The sequence below is a fragment of the Bos indicus genome, chromosome 13, assembly GCF_029378745.1.
Source record: "Bos indicus isolate NIAB-ARS_2022 breed Sahiwal x Tharparkar chromosome 13, NIAB-ARS_B.indTharparkar_mat_pri_1.0, whole genome shotgun sequence".
NCBI lineage: Eukaryota > Metazoa > Chordata > Mammalia > Artiodactyla > Bovidae > Bos > Bos indicus.
Window position 1 is genome coordinate 55347072 of NC_091772.1, and position 20442 is coordinate 55367513.

The following is a 20442-nucleotide window of genomic DNA, read 5'->3' on the forward strand; positions in this document are numbered from 1 at the left end:
CTGGGCCGCAATTTCTCTGCTGACCTAGCAGGCCCCAGCCTGAGGCCAACACAGCTGCTGAAACGCGGGCCAAGGTGAGCAGAGCTGGTCCCCTCAGACTTGGGAAACCTAACGTGGGCATTTCTGGGGGCTGAGGGGTCTGGACCTGGAGTCCTGGGGCACACAGGGTGGAGAGGTCTCTCAGGATGGGGGTCGGTTGGGGGAAGGTGAGTTCACCCCTCCCATCCTCTCAACACAGCCACGCAGCTAAGTTAGAGGGGAAGTCAGAGGGAGGGCTGGGGCCTGGGGACCGGGCTGGTGTGTGTTTATGTGAAGTGCGCCCGCCCTCCTCTCCGTCCTCCCGTTCCTCCCCCTCCCTGACCCTCTCTGCTCCCCCTCCCCTCTCTCTGAATCAGTCTCACACCAGCTACCCTGCCTGCCTTGCCTGGCCAGCCATGTGGCCTCTGTCTTACTTCTCGTTCCTCTAGGCCTCGGGAGCCCCCAGGCTGTGGGGCTACACGCTTAGGCAGGAGAGGTGCCCAGTGAGAAATGGAGCCACGAGGCCCTTGTTCGCAAAGGAACTGACCGTCAGGGTGCTGATGACCATGCACCAAGCTGATGGGGCCTGTGGGCAGCTCTGCCTGGGCAGGCGGGAGGTCAGAGGTCACCCCCAAGCCTAGTGCCACCCACTCAGGTGTCTGCCTCTGCCAACCAGGCTCCGCTCAGCCACCTGAGGAGGAAGGACACGCGCCCAGCCCCTCCCTGCGTGCAGTCATGCCTTACCTTGTGTCCGGAGTGCGTGGACGAGGTCTGGGCCACCAGCAGCCGCACTGCAGCGTCCCAGCGCTCAGCCGTCTGGTGGTCCCATGCCGTCACGGTGAAGGCCACCTGCTCAGAGGGGATGCGCAGCTCCCGGGTGGCGAAGACCGTCCCGTCGGCCCCGACCTTGAAGTCCATGCTGTTGGTCTCGTAGTGCGTCCCCTTGGTCCCCAGGCAGCTGCTGAACTTGACTGCAAGAGAAGGGGGATAAGGTCAGGGTGGGTGGCAAAGCCTGGCGGGCAGGCGCCTGCTCAGAGCTTGAGTTCAGCTGCGGTCCTCCGTCTCTAACATGGGCGAGAAGGCGGTTACTTAACTGATTGCTTGACCTCCAGGGACGGCGTTTTATCTCTGTGTGTGCTTAGTTGTGTCTGACTCCGCGACCCCACGGACTGTATGTAGCCCTCCAGGCTCCTCTGTCCAGGGATTCTCCGAGCAAGAATACTGGAGTGGGAGGTCATTTCCTCTTCCAGGGATCCTCCCGACCCAGGGATCGAACCTGCCTCTCTTGCATTGTAGGAGGATTCTTTATCACTGAGCCTCCAGGGAAGTCCAGGGGTTTTTATCTCTACCTCCTGGGAATCAGCTGGGGCCTTAGAAAAAGGAACAATGACAAAACACAAGGAACTTGCTTCATTCTCTCCGAAGCACAGCTGTTCTCACCTCTGCAAACTCATCTCCCTCTCCCCCACTTAACTACCACCTCTGGGCTCAACTGGAGTCTGAGTCAAGTGGGGAGGATTCATGGATTCTCTAGTGATCTCGGGCAGCTGGAGCTTTCTCATGACCTGGAAGCAGGCGTGTAAGGTGGACGGTCCATTGACCCCAAACATCCATTAGGTGCCTCCCATGACTCCATCGCGGGACCACTTGTGCCCCCTGCCCCCTCCTTGCAGGAAAAGACACAGCGGAAGCTGCCTGTTGCCTGGGGCCACACCAGGGCCTTTTTATCCATGTACTTCTGTAGCTGCCACCTGAAGCCATGGTAAATTACGAGGCACCCACAGCCAGTGTCACATTCTGCTGATGAAAGTAACGGATAAAGTTACTTAGCATTTATAAAAATATGGGTATCTCAGCAATTATGGTGGGAGGATTGGTTTTTTAAGCAATTTCACCGTCACAGCTTACATGATTTAATTACTATTTATTCTAGAAACTAAAAAAAGCTCCTCACTGTTAGTTCTGATAAAGTGTTTCCCCCGGGTTCACCTTTTATTGTTGGCTGCCTTGAAATAATAAATAACATGAACGTTCCCTCGTTTCAAATACTTCACTCCAGGCATCTCCCCAGTCACCGACACCTCCCACTCGTGGGTTTAATACAAAAATGCTCCTCAGTGTTGATGGAGCCAGGCGTCTCCGCGTGTGCACAGACTCCAGGGTTCACAGACGAGGTCCTCGGGTGGAAGAGGGCAATCCAGGTGAGGAGTGGGTTGAGGCTCCAGGGAAATGCCCCCCGGGGAGGGAATAGTCACATTCTTTCCCAAGCGACAGGAGAACGCTAGACTGCTTCCATTGTACCATCGCCCAACGGTATACAAATTAAAGTCAGCAACAAACTGAATGGATCAATCATTTCTGACGCTCAATTGTCTTTGACAAAGATAAAATGACAATGCTGTGATTGCCAGAGATTAGCACAAAGTACAGAAATAAGCCTTTTGTTCTCCGAAAGCAAATTTCTAATATCACTAATGGGACTGGACAGCAGCGGGGAGTTTGCATTTCTTCCAGATTAAGTGACGGTGTCACTGTATTTTTTTTTTTTTTTTAATTAGTGCAGAGCTTTGGCGGCATTTGAGGGAAGTGTGGACGCAGATGTCAGAAAAAAAAAAATTACCTGAGTAGGCGCTGCCCCAGTAGGAAGGTTGGGGCACCGTCCACAGGATCAGGGACCTTGCAGAGGTTGGACATCCTCCGTGCATGGGAGACCCTCAGGACATTGAAGTTGGCACTACCAGACGTGATCTACAATGATAAAGCCAGCCTCTTCATGCAGGCGCCTTTAAGACCATTTCAGCCCCGGGGTCTGACTCAGATCAGATCAGATCAGTCACTCAGTTGTGTCCGACTCTTTGCGACCCCATGAATCACAGCACGCCAGGCCTCCCTGTCCATCACAGGGGCTTTGGGACAACACAGAACTGGCCTCCGGCTTGTGTCACCACGGACTGGATGATCAGCTCCACCCAATGGCTCATTTCACCTCCTTGTCTGAGACTCCGAGCCCATGTCAGTGAGGAGGCGGGAGCTGGAATGTGTCTGTGGGAAGTTGGGGGCCGTTCCGAGCGCACACAGAGTCGGGGAGCTGGCTTTTCAGAAGGAGGAGAGTTCAGGACAGTGCCTTCCTGGGCACTGCTGGTGACTGTCTCTCTGTCAAAGGGAAAGATCAGGAAGGCTTGTTCTTTGTGACACCAGGGGCATTCATGGCACTTTAGCTGTGAATAAGTGAGCGCCCATCTGAAACCCTAAGAAATGTGGGTTTAGATTTCTCAACATGCAAACACTGCTCAGAAGGTTACAAACACTACATCTTGTCATAAAAATGGGAAGTGAGCTCTTGGTGGGTGGGGGAGCGGGCAGACTCCCCTGAGACACATCTGGGGTCTTGGGCAGGAGCTGATGCTTCACCAAGGAGCCCATTTGTATTTTTCTGGAGAGTTGCTCAAGGCGGTTGCCTCTTTATTGGCGGCTGGGAAGCTCAGAGTTGGCGCTGTAGCCGGGGGCTAGCCGAGCGGAGGCATTTACCACCCTCAGCGTATCCTGCCCAATTTTCTCTCTTTGCTTCCTCTTCAACCTACTTCCCTCCTCTTGTTCCTTTTCATTTTGGGGTCTACCTCCTCTCTGCAGGTAAAGTCCTTCTCTTTTAGGGGTCAGAAGCTGCCGGGCCGTTGTACACCCATGGACTCCTCTCGGGCCAGGCCGGGTGCTGTGACCCCAGCACGAGTGTCTGAGAATGCCCTCCAGCCTCGTGGGAAGAAAACACCTATGCAGAGTTGCAGGCACCAGGGTCATGACCTCCTCCAGGCTCCACTGGAGAAACCTGCCTGGATAGGTGACTGCATCTCCTTCCATCCGTGGCTGGGACGTGGACCCCCTGGGGTGCTTGGTCCCCATAACCCAGATCGGCCACACATCTCCGAGGCCTGCTAATTGCTTCCATTAGTTTTAAACAAACTTGACAAGAGGCAGAAGGATTCCTGAGAGAAATCAGGTCCAGTTGATGAAACACGCACAGTCACAGGCCCCGCTGCCTCTGTCCCCTTGGAGGTGTGGTGGGCTGTGGGAGGCCCGGTGGTCCTGGGGGGAGGACTCAGCCACTTGCCCAGGGACAGGGCTGGGGTAGGAGGTGATGTGTGTGCCCCTGCTGGGATGCCAGGGTGTGGAGGGCCTGCGTGGGGTGTAGCTGAACTCTGCAGTCACGCCCACCCTGGCAAGCCTCCTGGGGATGCACCTGGGACCCTGGGTCTGTGACCTGACCAGCAGCAGGTGCTCTGAGCACCGGCCTTTGGGAGCAGCAGCAAAGGGTGAACCAGGGCCAGCGCAGGCAGAGGCTGGATGAACCCATCTCATCTTACATCCCAGCATGTCACCCATCCGAGGAGATGGGGAGCAAAGGCACTGGCCGAAGTCACACAAAGTCATTCACTGCACAAACATATTCATGCGCCCGTGGTGCCCGGCTCTGGGCATCTACCCAGGAAGACCTAGAGTGAAGGCTCCAGGTGGGAGGTGACTGGGAAATGGCAGTGTGGATGGTGGAATCTAACAGAGGTCTGGCCAAGCTGGGGGGCCCCCTGGTGGGGAGCCCTGTGGGAGGTGTGGGGTCAGCCAGCCCTTGACATTCTGACCGTCTTGCATGACTGGGAGCCTAGGTCCCCTTCCCCAGCTGGCCTGGCCCCTCAGAGCTTGCCTCTCCCTTTAGACTGGATTCCATTTCCAAGCCTTATTTATTTTGAGAACATACACCCGCCAGCATCCACTCTGCTCCTGAAATGTAACTTGATGCTGAGAAGGCCCAGCGTTTACAGCAGCAGCAGCATTGTCAATGGCTATTTGAGAAGCACATGCAAGAACCCAACACCCAGGAAACTGTCCAGCTGGACACGATGGGAAAGGCGGGACACCAGGAAATTCAAGAAGAGCAGGATTTCATCTTCCAGGGGCCTCCCCTCTCTGACCCTCACCAGGAAGCCGGGAAAATGAAGTGGAGGCTGATGGGCACCCTGGGCTGGTTGTCCTGAGGCTGGGACCAAGAGCAGGAATGCGCCCGGCCAGCCGTGTCACTGAGGCATGTTCCTTCGTGCTGTGTGCATGTTAGTCTCTGGCTGTCATCCTAGCGGTGTCCCCGCCAACACGCCCACCGCGGGCCCACTGAGTTATTGCTGGAATCTCTGTGGCTTCCCCCCGCCCAGGGCGGCCTGCATTCTGCCCACCCCTGGAAGGGCCCTGGCCCTTGGAGAAGGCAGCTGCACACACAGAGCTCCCATGGGAAGCGCCATCCATCCATCCGTTTGTGTGGATTTACAGATGCCACAGTCAGCAAGAAGCACATCCCTGCCAGATGGATCCCAGGGTGGGGGCGGGTCATCACCCGGGGTGTGGCTCCCAGGGGGTGGGGGGTGGGGGGCTCTGCGTGGAGGAAGGAGCCCCGTTCTGAGAGAGCCTGACCCAGACGCACAGTGGGGAGTGTTTTCCCAGGATGAGGACCTGGTGCCTCTGCCAAGCTCCAGGGATGGAAGAGTGTCCAGGAGGCCTGGGCTGCGGAGGGCTTCCAGGCGGTCAGCACGTGCAAAGATGGGGGAAGGGCAGAATCTCAAGGACTGAGAGCTGGTGTGTGGGAGCTGGGCTGCTGGATAAACCAGCATCAGAACAAGCACACAGGAAGGTGCTCAGCCAGCGAGGTGACCTGTTAGTAGTAAAGAACCCACCTGCCAATGCACGATCCCTAGGTCAGGAAGATCCCCTGGATGAGGGCATAGCAACCCATTCCAGTATTCTTGCCTGGAGAATCCCATGGATAGAGGAGACTGGTGGGTTACAGCCCATGGGGTCGCAAAGAGTTGGACATGACTGAAGTGACTGAGTACACATGCAGCACACCTGGAGGGAAGAGCCACCCCACTCCCTACTCTGGGGTTTTCTAGGAAGGTCCAGTGGCCTTTGAGGCTGAGGGGGTGTCCTGAGTGGACGTGACACTCTTTCCTGGAGCCAATGTTGAGAGAGGATCACAGCCTTTCCCAGCCATAGAAACACCCAGTAAACTGAGTTAGAGGCCCACTGCTGTGACTTCAGAGGTACATCCACAAAATTTAGCTACAGTGGGTCATAGTATCCCCTGTACCCACTTCACACATGTCTGCTTGCGGGAGAGGAACTCAAGAACCAGGAAAAGACAGAGAAAAGGAAGAAAAAGAGTGAGGAATCCAGGAGAGGCTTCTGCAAAGTAGGTGATTCACCACCCACCCAGCAAGGATGTATCACCAGGGAGATGTGGAGGGAGGCCCTCCATGGTGGGGGGCGGGACAGAGAGGAGACTGGCAGTGCCTGCACAACCTCAGGACTCCCTGCTCCCCTGTCCTGGGGGCCCCTGAGGGAGTCTCTCATGGGTCATCTACTGAGCATGGCTGTGTCCCTGTGGGGTCTCCCATTATCCCTCAGAGTGCTGCCTGCTCACTGCGGGTCCCCGAGAGACTGTTACCACTGCCATTGCCCATCCGGAGGGCTGGAGCTGCAGCCATCGGACACAGATGCTGACGAGTGGTGGACGGTGGCTGGGGAGTGTCTGCCAGTATGTATGGGGTCTCCTCTGGGGGATGAGAAGTGTTGGAACTAGGGAGAGGCGATGACTGCTTCACACTCAAATGTACAGAATGCCACTGGATTGTTGCTCACGTTAATGGTGAAATTCATGGTGTATGAATTCACTGCAAAGCAATTTCCATGGCCTCCTGGCTGCTGGAAGGACAGGGAGAAGGGTCTCTCTGCTTTCTGCCCCTGGAAACTCCAGTCCCCCAGGCCCCGCATGCCCAGAGCTCTACAAAGCCTGCCTGTAAAAATAGCCGCGCCCCAGGACCCCAGCTTCCCTCCTCAGGGCCCCTCCCTTCCTGGCCCAAGCACAGGTCAGAGAGAGCAGAGGGTGGGGTAAGGGGCTACTGCCCTCAGTGGAGAAGCTGGGAGAAGGGGAGAGCACACCTAAGCCCGGGAGGAAGGCAAAGGCTCCATGAAGGGGGCATCCAGGCTGCCCTCCTGGAAGCCTCCTGCGTGCATGCGTGAGCCACGTGTCCACGTTCTGGGTACCACGCCCTGCCAAGAACCTGCGATGGCATCCCCGTGTCGCCAGCATCTCCGAGGGGTGTCTCAGATCTCTAGAATGTCAGGACTGGAACATGACCCGGAAGCCATCTATCCCACCCCTCATTTTATCAACAAGCAAACTGCTCTTGCTGGGAGAAGATGACACTGTGGAATGACTCATTCACTCCAGGAATTCCACAGATCCTCCCCGAGCCCAGGGCTACATGGGCCCTGAGTCGTTACATATGCCAGCGTTTCCCATCCGGGCCCTGGGTACTTTTATAATGTAGCTAACCAACACCCCAAACGCAAGGCATTTGTAATGTTTTAGCTGGTGCACATCTCACAGGTCAAAACTGCACATTCCGCAAGCTGGACTCAGCAGTGTGGGGCCCTGGCTCTGGTGAGTCCAAGTTGCTCCGTGTGTGCAACCCCATTAATTAGGCCCTGGGCTAAACAGCAGAGCCGCTTTTCTTTTTCCAGGACGGTGCAAAACCGTTTCTTAGGAGAATTTCCCCTCCCCCACGCCCGTCTTGCTGGCTCACAGCAGACAGGTGCAGCCATGCTTATTCACAGCATCTGCTGAGAATGCATGGCACCCACGAAAGGAGGCACGGCAGCCCCTGCAACCAGGAGGGTTTCATTTAACTCCCTACCCTCATCATTTTTAATTGCTCGATCCCTGAGGGGGAGGGGGCGCTAGTGTGCTGGGAACGGGCGACCCCCGATATGCTTCCTTGTCGGCACCGGCACCAGCGCGCTGACACTTATGGGGGCAGCGGGCTGCGTCTCCCTGAGTCTGCCGTGCTGGAGACGTGAGCTGCGGTTATGAAACCTCTAGTTTTATTATTTTTCTTGTTAGTTGAGTTGAGAAAGATCAAATGAGCCAGAGGTGAGCTCGCAGCTGGGCCTGTGCTGAGGAGTAAATATGTTTGCCTCCCTCCTCTCTCCCTCCTCCCATCCATCACCTGCTGCACCTGCTCAAGTGGCTGCCAATCCTGAGGTGTCCTGTGTGTGCAAGTGTGTCCCCAGGGGCCACCTAGGCTGCCCATGGTCTCCCTCCTTGTGGTCCGAGGGTCAGCTACCCAGGCCTGTTCCATCCCACCCTGCACCCCCTTCGCTTCCCTCCACTCCGTGTGCAGGAATGCTCTCTCCTGCCCAGGGATCACCCCCCTTCAGGGCTCCCTGTCCCCCAGGATATGGGGGATCATCCTTTGTGCCCCCAAGGCCACTGCCCTGCTCACGTGGCTCCAACCACTTATTTCAAGTATGCTGGGCCCCCAGGAATGAGGCCTGCCTTCCTCACTGTGAATTCCAGCACCTGTCATGGGGTTCCTCTAAATGCTATGGGAATAAATGCACGAGTTCCATTCCCCTTAGCTTCAAAAATGGGAATCCAGGGATACACCAAGTCATGACAAGACGTGGAGGATGCATAAACACATGTTATAGTGAAAGCAGCCAATCTGAACCGGCTGCAGACTGTGTGAGTCCAGTGGCATGACACTCTGGAAAAGGAAGGACTATGGAGACAGTGAACAATCAGGGGCGGGAATTTACTGATGGTCCAGTGGTCAAGACTCTGCTTTCCAATACAGAGGGCGTGGGTTCAATCCCTGACCAGGGAGCTAGATCCCACATGCTACAGCTAAGAGTTCTCATGCCATAACTAATACCTGGCACAGTCAAATACATGCATAAATAAAAACAAATATTTTAAAAAAAATCAGGGGGTGTGAGCGGTTGGAGGAAGAGAAGGATGGAAAGGAAAAGAGCACAGAGGATTTTTCATGTGGAGGAAATACTCTGATACTGTAATGGTGGATACATGTCACCACACGTTGTCCAAACCCAAAGAACATGCAGCACCGGGAAGGAACCCTAAGGCTGGCTGTGGGTTTTGGGTGATGGGAGGTGTCAGTGCAGGTTCGTCCACTGTAACCATGTCTGGCGCTAGTTGTAATAAGTGAAAGTGAAAGTGTTGTTGCTCATTCGTGTCTGACTCTTTGTGACCTCATGGACTGTAGCCTGCCAAGCTCTGTCCATGGAATTCTCCAGGCAACAACACTGGAGTGGGTTGCCATTTCCTTCTCCAGGGGATCTTCCTGACCCAGGGATTGAACCCAGGTCTCCCACATTGCAGGCAGATTCTTTACCTTCAGAGCCACCAGGGAAACCCCTAGTTGTAATAATGTCCCGGGGAGGTGTTAATAGCAGGGGAGACTGCAGGGAGGAGGGGGCGCCTGGAACTCTATTTTCTGCTCTATTTTCTCAAGAATCTAAAACTTCTCTAAAATATAAAGTCTACTAAAAAATGGATATTCACTCTCCATCAGACACATCTCCAGAGGAAACACTCTGTCTCAGAGATGTTAAAAATCCCATTTTAAAATAAAACACCAAAACCTCTCTGATGCCATTTCATCTATAGCAGGCAACGTGAAACCTGCCTCTGCCCCAGGTTTCTTTTATAATGAGTCTAGCGCAGCGATCCAGCTACCCTGACTTCACATCCATTTTTCTCTCCAGGAAACATCAGTGGAAGTGGCAACAAGCGTGCTCCCTGGTCTGGGTGACTGTGTTTTCCAGTGTGACCTCCACCCCAGTACTGCTTTGCTGAGCTCCCGGTGTCCTAAGTGAGGATTCACACACCCTGTGAACCCAGGGATGCTGGTGGGAGAGGCAGAGCTTGTCTCCCCACACACTGCCTGCCACAGCTGGGGCTGCGTCACAAGGCTTCAGTTTCAGGACAGTTCTGAGCCCAAGTAGGAGGGGTACTTCTCTAGGTTGTGGGACTACTTAACAGTCCTTTGTTGAGGAAGACAGAGGTGCAGGTGTCTCAGGAGACACAGGGCTTGGGGAGGTGGGGAAGGCAGCAACTCCAGACCCCAGGAAGGTTATTTACACAGACGTTCCTTCTGCAGTGATCGTCAGAACCGAGGTCTGAGCTCCTTGGTAGTAAATCCCACTGACACCCCATCAGAATGGAGCGCAAGGCCCTTAAGTTGGGGGGGTCCTCTGATGAAAGAGGCAGTCCCAACCCTGATGAAAGAGGAGGTTGGCGGTCCTTCTGCCTGCACTCACAGGGAGCCAGGAGGGGTGATGCTGGTGAATCTGGCCGCAGACCTGCCGACTGGCCTGCAGAGTGCCAGGTGTGGGAGATGCCCAGATCACAGCCGGAGGACAGCATGATGAGTGACTGACCACGCCCGTGCCATTCCCACGCTTAGAGATTTGGGCCATGAGGGATGTTCTTCCCCCAAGAGCCTGGTGTCACTGGAAGGGGGAAGGGCCCTGTGGTCCATATCTGATCTTGAGAATGTAGGAGCCTTGCTAATAGCCAAGGATGTTGGGGTGGGGGGTGCTCCAGAAATTGGGAGTTGACCCTAGAGGCATGGCCCTGCCCAGATTTTTTTGCTCTCTCCTGATTCCCGGAGTCCATTTGATTCTTTGGAAAAATGGAGGTGGTTTTTGACTGTTAAGAAGAGAAGTCTATGGGGACTTCCCCTGGTGGTCCACTGGCTAACAATCCATGCTGTCAATGCAAGAGGCCTGGTTTGATCCCTGCTCAGGGAACTAGATATCACATGCTGCAACTATGAGTTCGAATGCCGCAACTAAAACTTCTGCATATTGCAATTATGACCTGGCATAGCCAAATAAAGAAAGAAAAATAAGCAATACAAAAGAAGTCTATGGGGACTTCCCTGGTGGTCTGTTAGCTAGGAATCCATGCTCTCAATGCAAGGGTCCTGGGTTTGATCCCTGGTCAGGGAACTAGATCTCACAGGCTGCAACTGAGAGCTCTCATGCTGCAACCAAAGATTCTGCATTCGGCAACTAAGACCCAGCGCAGACAAATAAATAAACAAAAATACATAATAAAAAAAGAAGTCTATCACCTTACTGGAGACCTGCACTAACATTTCCTGAACTAACGAACATCCTGTGAGTTTTCCTGCGCTTGTCACTCAGGGGTCCCGAGAGGCACCTGGAGCTCATTGCTGTATCGAATCTCACAAACCTGTCGGAAGTCTGTGCTCCACACTGTCCAGGAGAGGAAACTGAGGCCCATGGCCAGCGAGTGGCACAGCTCAGGGCTCATGGGAGGGGCTCCTGGCTTCCAGCCTGTGTCAGAAGCGCCCTCTTCCTTCTGGGCTGTGAACGTGACCGTGGCTGTCCCTGCCCGGGGCCCTTCCCCAGGGACACAGACCAGGCCAAGGGCATCATAGGCGTCGTTTAAGAAGCACCGCTCCTCAGTTATTTCCAAGGCTCCCCCGATTCTTTCCATCAGCTCCTGCCACCAAGAGCCTGACACGTAAAACCACACCCAGGTGTCCATTCACAAACAGACGGTCATGACTACATTTTAAGCCACCACGAGAGACATGGCTACACGTGTATGGACAGTCTTGACAGTCTACAAGGGCGGTTCAGGCTTGTGGCTGTAATTCTGTGCACTATGGTGAGGCTGGCCTGGGGTAGACCTTTCCTGCTCTTCTGATGAGGATGGTCAGGAAGAGAGGATAAGGCTCGGGTGATCCTTAGACCTCAGGGAGGAGGTGGTGGGCTCTCTGAACAGGCTCTGCGACACCCAGGGTGCTGCCCAGGGGCTCCCTGTTCCATCCCAGGTGTGGGAATGTCATTGCCACTGGTGTTGCTGGCAATGAATGACTATTGCTAAGCTGCACAAGGACAAGCTAACACATCTCTTAGGGGCCCTGCTTACAGCTAACAGAGGTGATCACTGTAATAGTAAGGACTGCGGTTGCTTATAGAGGTCTCAACACCTGCCAGGCTCTGGGCCAGCTCCACGCCCAGAGCACATGGCGTCCCCGCCACTTGGGAGGGACAGCTGTCACCTGTTTTACAGGTGAGGGTGGGGAGGCAACCCTCACACTTGGCCTCTGTTTGGAGAGTGTTAGGGCGGGCGTTCCCGAGAGAAAATAGTGTGAGGTTGCTCCCCTGGTGGGGCTCAGGGGACAGCTGCTTGCCTGGTGGACACCCTGTGAACTCCTGGCCGCTTTTCTGCCTTAGTCTCCTTTGTGGGGCCACCCGGTGCCTGGTTGCCCCGGAGAAGCCTGTTGCTGTGTGAACAGGGTGGGTTTGCAGCGCCTTCCATGGCCCCCTCCATCCTCTAGCCTCGCCTTCTGCAGGCCTGGCTTCAGTGGTCTGGGGCCAGGCTCCATCCCCTCTAGGGCTCCTATCACATCTGAACTGGGTAGGGGGCAAGGGGTAGGTGCTGGGGGAGACAGCAGGCTCGGGGCGGGGGCAGGGGTAGGCCAGAGGGCAGGCCATGGGGGACCCTTTACAACACAAGGAGCAGGAGCGGCTATTTTTAGAACCGTCAGCCTCTGTCATTAGCTCCCATGCATCAGGATGAAGCTAATGAAATCACTCACAATTAAGGCCCAGGTAGAGAGGAGGTGCTTTCTGTCCTCAGGGGCCACCTCCCTCCCCCTTCCCCTTCTCGCCTCCTCCACTCTCTATTCCCTTCTCCCCTCCCCACCTCCCTGTATCCCTTCCTTCACTGCCCCTAACTGTCCTCTCTGCAGGTGAGGCTGACAGGAGGAAGGGGAGACCCTGGCTGGGCCCCAGAGCTGGTTTATGATTTTACTCCATTTTACCGAGGGCCAGTGGAAGACTGTTTCGTGTTCTCTGTATTTTAGAAGCACTTGCAAGCATTCCCGCTCTCCAGATCCATCCACTCACAGCTTCCTTCTCCTCTCCAAGCTCTCAGAGACTGTTCCTACCATCTAGGGAGGATGTGCTGTTTGAGGACGTGCTGTTTGAACCTGGTCTGAGGATCGGGAGGGGGGCTCCAGGTGACACAGTCACCTCAGTCTGGTGGGTGACTCCAGAGACTCCAGCTCAGAGAGGTGGGATCAGCCTTCTGGCCACGGTCCCTCCCAGCCCCGGGGTGCGGGGGCTCCTCACACACCCAGCACCATGAAGACAGGAGCAGACACATGCTCCGTGTCTGTCCATCTGTCTATTCTGATCTGCATCCATTCATCTGTCCAACTGTCCATCCACATACTGACTGTCCTGGCTCACCCCTCACACCCTGCTCTCTGCTGGGCCCACCTCCCACCTCTTGAGGGGTTTCTGTTCTTCAAAGAGGGGAGACCCCTGGGCAGAACCAAGTAGGTGCTCAGGTGGGGCTGTGCCACAGAGCAGTTCTTTGCAAAGAGAGTGGCCACGTGCTGCCCTCTGAACTCTCCAGGGTGGGCCTCCCTCTGACTCACTTTGGGCTCTGATGGTCTGGACCTGGAGACACATTCACCAGGCTCATGATGAGGAACGGTTGGTAAAGAGTGAAATCAACCCGACGTGGAGAGAAAGAGCACAGTTCTTCCTGCCACCCGTCCTTCCGGAGCACCTCATTCCTCAGCCAGGGACCATCCCAAGGAAGCAAAGGCCCGAGACATCTGTGTTGTTTCTGGTCCTAATCCCACGTCCACAGAGCTCAAGGAAGCAGGAGCACGTCCACAACATCACCGTCCACAGAATGCCCAGGACCACAGGTCCAGGAAGGAGGCGGGCAGGAACGTGGCTTCACAACGTGGCTGCCATGCTCCCTGTTCTCCCTCTTGCAATCTTCGTTAGAGGCACAGGGGCCTGGGAAGTCTGCGAGGGCCACGGGACTATAAGCCTAAGATGGTTGGACCCAAGGCTGAGAGGGGTGTCTCTGCTCCCATGATTGCTGAGCAAGGAGTACCTGCTGCTGACAAACGGGACTCATTGGGTCCTGGGTCTCCTCCTGGGAGAACCTTGCTCTGGCTCCCAGTTCTGGCCAAAGCAGGGCACATGGTAACCGTCCAGGAGTGAGGGAGCCACAGCATGCCCTGCGTCGGAGGGAAGAAGGGTGGGCTCTGTCAGTAACACATGAACACATACATAGCGATCAAGTTAAGGATAGTGGCTTGGGGACACCGCTGTTCTGTGGACCCCTCACGACAAGTGTGATATCTTTTCTACCACAAATACAATGGCGATTAGAAGGATAAATGTCCAAAGCAAGTCCTGCATCTAAGGAAACTGTTGTAATAGAGGATGAGATGGTGGGATGCTACCGTTTCATCTCAGCCTGGGGCGTGAATTGAATGTGCCCCTTCAAGGGCTTCCTGACCTCCCTGCCTTTCGTTTGCTCTTCCTCTCCTGTCAGTGATGAGATTCCTGTTGGTGGAATCTGTGATGCTGCTACTGTTCTCACCTTGAGCAGAAAACTGAGGTTCCGGGAGGTTTGTCCATGCTTCTGCACCCCGTTTCTCTGATGGAGGCCACTGGACAATTGTTGCTGTTGTTCCCTAGCTCAGTCATGTCTAACTCTTTGCGACCCCATGGACTGCAGCATGCCAGGCCTCCCTGTCCCTCGCCATCTCCTGGAGTTCACCCAAGTTCTTGTCCACTGAATCGGTGATGCCATCCCACCGTCTCATCCTCTTTTGCCCTCTTCTCCTGCCCTCAATCTTTCCCAGCATCAGGGTCTTTCCCAAGGAGTTGGCTCTTCGTATCAGGTGGCTGAAGTATTGGAGCTCCAGCCTCAGCATCGGTTCCTTCCAGTGAGTATTCAGGGTTGATTTCCCTTAGGATTGACTCATTTGATCTCCTTGCAGCCTGAGGGACTCTCAAGAGTCTTTTCCAGCACCACAATTTGAAACAGTGTGTTGGCCATTAAATCCCAAAGCGGAGGAGAGAGCTGTGTGCTGGGCTGGGTCTTGCAGGCATCTTTGCAGATTGCTCCCTATCTGAGCAGCACTGCAGGGGCTTCACCCACCGCAGGGAGAACAGCCAGTTAACGAAGTCGATTTGGAGGTGATGGATCCTGGCCCTGCCCGCAGTCCTTGCCAGGCTCCCAATGCTCCCTCCCAGGCCCTGCCTGTGGATCTTTGTGCAAATGCAGCGTTTATCCTGGGGTAATTACCCCTGGTGCAAATTTGACATGAAATCTTGATAAAGAATTGTTTTTTAACATAGCGGCAAAGAAGCTCAGCCAAATGCATAAAAATTGTGTGACATTTTACTTCTGAGTGTAAATTAAAATTTGCAGAAAGGTCAATGAACCAGGGATGATTTCGTTTCAGATGATTTAGACCATGAGAACCGGGAAGGCTGGAGGCAGGGGGAGAGCTCCTGGTGTCATCCACACCTGCTGAGTGTTTGCCTGCAGGGGGCTGTCCTGCCATCCAGCCCACCACCCTGGCCCAAACTCTATTTGTTCCCTGCCCAATGCATGTTAGACGACTGTGAAAGAAGGTTCTGGACTTTCCTTGTAAAGCCATCTTTCAGAGAAACGCAGCCTTTGGACTAGATTCCTCTGGCTGCTGGAAAGAGAAAGTCATGTACAGGAAGCTGCAGTTCATCTCACTGAGTCCCTACTATGTGATCAGCACCTACTATGTGCACCGACTGTGGCAAGTGCGAGAGTGTGATGAGCTGCCTTGCCGAGAGCTGAGGCCTGGGAGCCAGTGGCATGAGCTGTGCGGCCTTGGAGCACTTGCTAAACCTTTCTGATCGTCACACCTGAGCCAACACAATCACCTTCAAACCATGGGGCATGCGCCTGTAGCCACAGTCAGATTTATGGACTCATTGCAGCAAAGGAGATGCCACGCTGAAATAACAACCTCTGCCTTGAAGGGTTTTGCTGTAATTCAATGAGGTGATGCACAGAACAAGCCCCACACAATTGTGCCCGGAGGCAAAAGGAAGATGGCTAAGACTCTGTGCATCTTCCCACCCCTCCAGGGTCTGCTCTCCACTCCCAGCCCCTCTTCTGTGCCGGAGAAATGCAAGGAAGATGAAAGAACGAGACAATAGCTTTTACAACAAGATGTGAAGGGGTAACTTTGTTTTCTAGGCTCTGCAAGTAACCAGAACTCAAGGTCTTATCACTTTGCTTCCTTTTACAAAAGCAAGGTGCTTCCCCAGGAGCCACATCTTTATCTCAGCAGTCGGGGCTGCAAAGTGTATCTTAATTTAAAAAACAATTATGAGCGAAACACAAACTCCCAGGAATTATCCATTCTTCAGAAAGAAAGAAAAAGAGCCCGACAGAAAGACACGTGCCCCTGCTTGTGGTACAACATTCCTGCGGATGTTCACAGACACTTGGGGGATGAAGATGCCTGCGTCCTGCCTGGTTCCCATTGTTTCTCTTTGGGGCGGGAGGCGGGGCATGATCTAGTGGCTTTGTAGGTGAGAACAGCCTAAACACAGCCCTGAGCATCCTGCATTCAAGTCTCTAAAGGCTTTTGTGATTTAAAGCAGCAATTATATACAGGCCTGAGATAAAGACTCTGAAAACTTATCTCTCCTTGGGGTGGGAGGGGAGGGCAGCAGGCGAAGGTTAACGCTTTGGTGAAATATTTCCACAGTTATTTCATGCAACCGTTTTGCAATATCCCTAATGTTTTCGCACATTACATGCTCTTCCGGGAGAGAAACAGCTTGTGTTTTTGAAAGCAAGGAATAAAAACCTAACAGGCCTTGTGGCTGACATGTACCTTGGAAGATTCTACAAGGAGTCAGCTTGGTGTTGTTCTTTTATATTCAGACGCCGAAGATCTGGCTGTGTCTTTTTCTCAATTAGTACTAAACAAAAATGGCCAACACTCAAAAGCAGTCTCTAATCAGAACCCACGGAAGCTCCCTGTTTGGCGGCAGGTGACACTGAGGCCGTGGGTACCGACCCTGATTTCGGCCCTTCCTGTCAGAAGGCCCTCCTCCACGTTCAATTTCTTCCCAGGGACTGTCTCTCACACCTTCGGAACTCGGGGTTCACGGGGGTCAGAGCCCAGATGGGACCGTGTGAGTTTCGGGGGGTGGGCAGCACTTCACCATTTCACCTGCTGCCCAACTTGTTGTTCCCGTTGTTCAGTCCCCAGGTCGCGTCCGACTCTTTGTGACCCCACGGAATGCAGCACGTCAGGCTTCCTTGTCCTTCACTATCTCCCCGAGTTTGCTCAAATTCATGTCCGCTGAGTCAGTGATGCCATTCAACCATCTTATCCTGCTTCCTCCTTGTCCTCCTGCCCTCAAGTTTCCCAGCATTAGGGTCTTTTCCAAGGAGTCAGCTCTTCACATCGGGTGGCCAGAGTACTGGAACTTCAGTTTTAACATCAGTCCTTCCAGTGAATACTCAGGGTTGATTTCCTTTAAGATTGACTGGTTTGATCTCCTTGCAGTCCAAGGGACTCTCAAGAATCTACCAGCACCACGATTCAAAATCATCAATTCTTCGGTGCTCAGCTTTCTTTATGGCCCAGCTCTCACATCCATATATGACGACTGGAAAAACCATAGCTCTGACTATACAGACCTTTGTCAACAAAATGATACTTCTGCTTTTTAATATGCTGTCTAGGCTTGTCATAGCTTTTCATCCAAGGAGCAAGTGCCTTTTAATTTCATGAGTACAGTCTGCAGTGATTTTGGAGCCCAAGTAAAATCTGTCACTGCTTCCACTTTTTCCTCTTTTATTTGCCACAAAGTGATGGGACCAGATGCCATGATCTTGGCTTTTTTAATGTTGAATTTCAAGCCAGCCTTTTCACTCTCCTCTTTCACCCTCAAGAAGAGGCTCTTTAATTTCTCTTCACTTTCTGTCCAACTTGTAGGGGATGGTGAGACAGAGGACGATGAAATCTGACCTCCACGGATGCTGCAGAGAGAGCAGAGAGGTGGGTGGTCCGTGGACTCCAGCATCAGACACCGTTTGTCTAAATGGGCATGTGGCACAGTGCTGGTATCCGCTCTTGTTTGGATTAACTTGAATATTCTCTTGAGGTCCTGGGTCATTGGGCGACACCCCTGCAGGTGACACAGCGGTGCTTCCATACCCGAGCGTGAGTGTCACAGTGCAGCCCAGGATATGGGGTGAGGTGTCCAGGTGTTGCCCCAGCAGAGGGTGCTGAGTCCCTCCTCCTGCGTTTGGTGGTCAACACAGAGAAGAGACTTCCTTTGGTCACACCGGAGCGGCTTCCTCAAGCACCCAGGTGTCCCATGTCCCCAGGGTCCCGCCTTTTGGGGAAGAACAGAGAGAGGAAAGGGGCACAGGATTTGGGGAAGGGGCAAGCTGGTGCCTCTCCAGGACCCCAGGCAGCATCAGCCCCTTTCCTCTCACCCCGAAAGGGGGCAGTGGGACTGTCTGCTCAGTGCAGGACCCAACCTTCCTTCCCTGTGACAGGGCGGTCCCCCAGCCTGGCACTTTGAGATGCGTCCTAAAATCATATCTTGAACCCAGCAATGTCTGGGGATGAGGGTGCAGGCTGTTTCGTCAGGCTGCACAGGGTGCATTTTTTTGGAGAATGGCACTGAAACATGTATAATATCATATGTGAAACCAATAGTCAGTCCAGGTTCGATGCATGATACAGGATGCTCAGGGCTGGTGCACGGGGATGACCCAGAGGGATGGTATGGGGAGGGAGGTGGGAGGGGGATTCAGGATGGGGAACACGTGTACACCTGTGGTGGATTCATGTTGATGTATGGCAAAACCAATACAATATTGTAAAGTACTTAGCCTCCAATTAAAATAAATAAATTTATATTAAAAAAAAGCTTCTTTTTTGGGGCCATTCTTTGTGCATAGGCCCAGATAGAGGTGAGATCAGGCTCTCCTGAGATGTCAGGATGAGAGAACAGGGCAGGCTTGCGAGGAGAACGGCTGTTCAGTGGACCCTGGCGACACGGAATTTTCTAGCACCTCTCTTGTCCTTCATTGCTCACTCACAAGTCCCAGGGCCATCCCTAGTGAGTCAGGGACAGTTCTGCTGTTTGCTTCCATTAGTTCATTAACATTAAAAAAATATGACTTCCTGCCTGTTCAACACGGAATTCTGGCCTCTAGCCCTGGCTGGAAGCTAAGAGGCTCTGTCTCCGGGTGGCCAGGGGCTGGGGACTCCAGGCACCGTGTCTGTGTCTGGAAGTGGTGCCCAGCACGTCACTAGACAGGAGGGCCTCCTCCCTTACCCCAGTCTCTCCCCGACGCTTGCTGCCTCTCTGACCACTCAGACTCAGCCTGTGATTAGGGATTGTCCCTGGGAGTGGACGCTCCTACAGGGCCAGGGGTGGATTGGCAGGACTGTTTCTGCAACAGTGGGTCTGATACAGGCTTTAAACTGCCAGGAGGCGGCGGATGTAGGGGGAAGAGGGGGATGGGGGGAGGGGCTGGGGGGGTCTTCCCATCCTACATGCTCCCTGACTCTGCCTTCTCACCCTTCCCCTGGCTTCCAGGGCAGCCAGCCGGCTTAGACCTGCTTGGGATCAGTCAGGGCCCCTGAAAGCTTCCCAGCACCTCTCCCAGTCCCTCTGCACTTTGCCCACCCCCTCGGCTCCCAGAACCTAATCCTAGAACCTGAAAATACCTCACCTTCAGGGCCAAAGGGATCCCAGATGTTTTCTAGTTAAGGATCTGGAGATGGGAGGTGATCCTGGGTCACGCGGGTGGCCCTGAGTGTCTTGACCAGGGTCCTGATGAGAGGGAGGCAGGAGGTCGGAGCCGGAGAAGGAGATGTGATGAGGGAAGCATGTCAGAGAGAGACTGCAAGACACTGTGCTGCGGGTTTTGCAAAGAGATGAAGGGCCATGAGCCAAGAATTGGCTTCTAGAAGCTGGAAAATGCAGTGCAAGGATTTGCCACCCCAGAGCCTCTAGAAGTAGCCAGTCCTGCTGCATGGGGATAGGGCCCCCGTATGGACAAGTGATCTCACAGATGCCAGGTAATAGCACTCATGTGGATTAAAAAAGAAATCTATTTATTTATTGACTGCATAGGATCTTCACTGCTGCATGCAGGCTCTCTCTAGCTGCAGTGAGCGGGGGTTACTCTTAATTGTGGTGTGTGGGCTTCTCGTTGTGGTGGCTTCTCTTAGAGCAGGGCTCAGGCTCTAGGCACACGGGCTCAGTAGTTGTTGGTTGCAAGCTCAGTTGCGACTCTCAGGATCTAGAGATGTGGCTCAGTAGTTGTGATGCAAAGGCTTAGTGGTTCCACCGCATGTGGGATCCTCCTAGATGAGGGATCTAACCCATGTCCCCTGCATTGCAGAGCAGACTCTTAACCAGTGGACAACCAGGGAAGGCCCGTTCACGTGGTTTTAAGCCACCATGTTGGTGGTGCTTTGTAACAGCAGCCCCAGGAGTCTGACTGGCCCTCCACTGGCTGGCATGCTCCTTGCAGGCAGGCCTGCCATCGTGGCCTCCATGTTTCCAGCACGAAGCGGGCTCTCAGCATACGTTTGTTGAGTGAATGAATGATCATCTGGTGCCATGTTGGTCTGACGCATAGCTTGCATCTGCAGCGCTGTGGAAACATGTTGGATGAGCGTGGCTCTGTCCACA

General features: G+C 54.0%; 1 protein-coding gene across 2 annotated transcripts in view; it reads right to left on the reverse strand.

The window, feature by feature from the left end:
- CDH4 (cadherin 4) overlaps positions 1 to 20442 on the reverse strand; it is a 478906-nt gene that overhangs the window by 130391 nt on the left and 328073 nt on the right. For both annotated transcript variants that reach the window (XM_070801344.1, XM_019972101.2), the window contains exon 3: positions 763 to 989. In XM_070801344.1, the coding sequence (XP_070657445.1) occupies positions 763 to 989 (227 nt within the window). The remainder of the gene's footprint in view (positions 1 to 762; positions 990 to 20442) is intronic.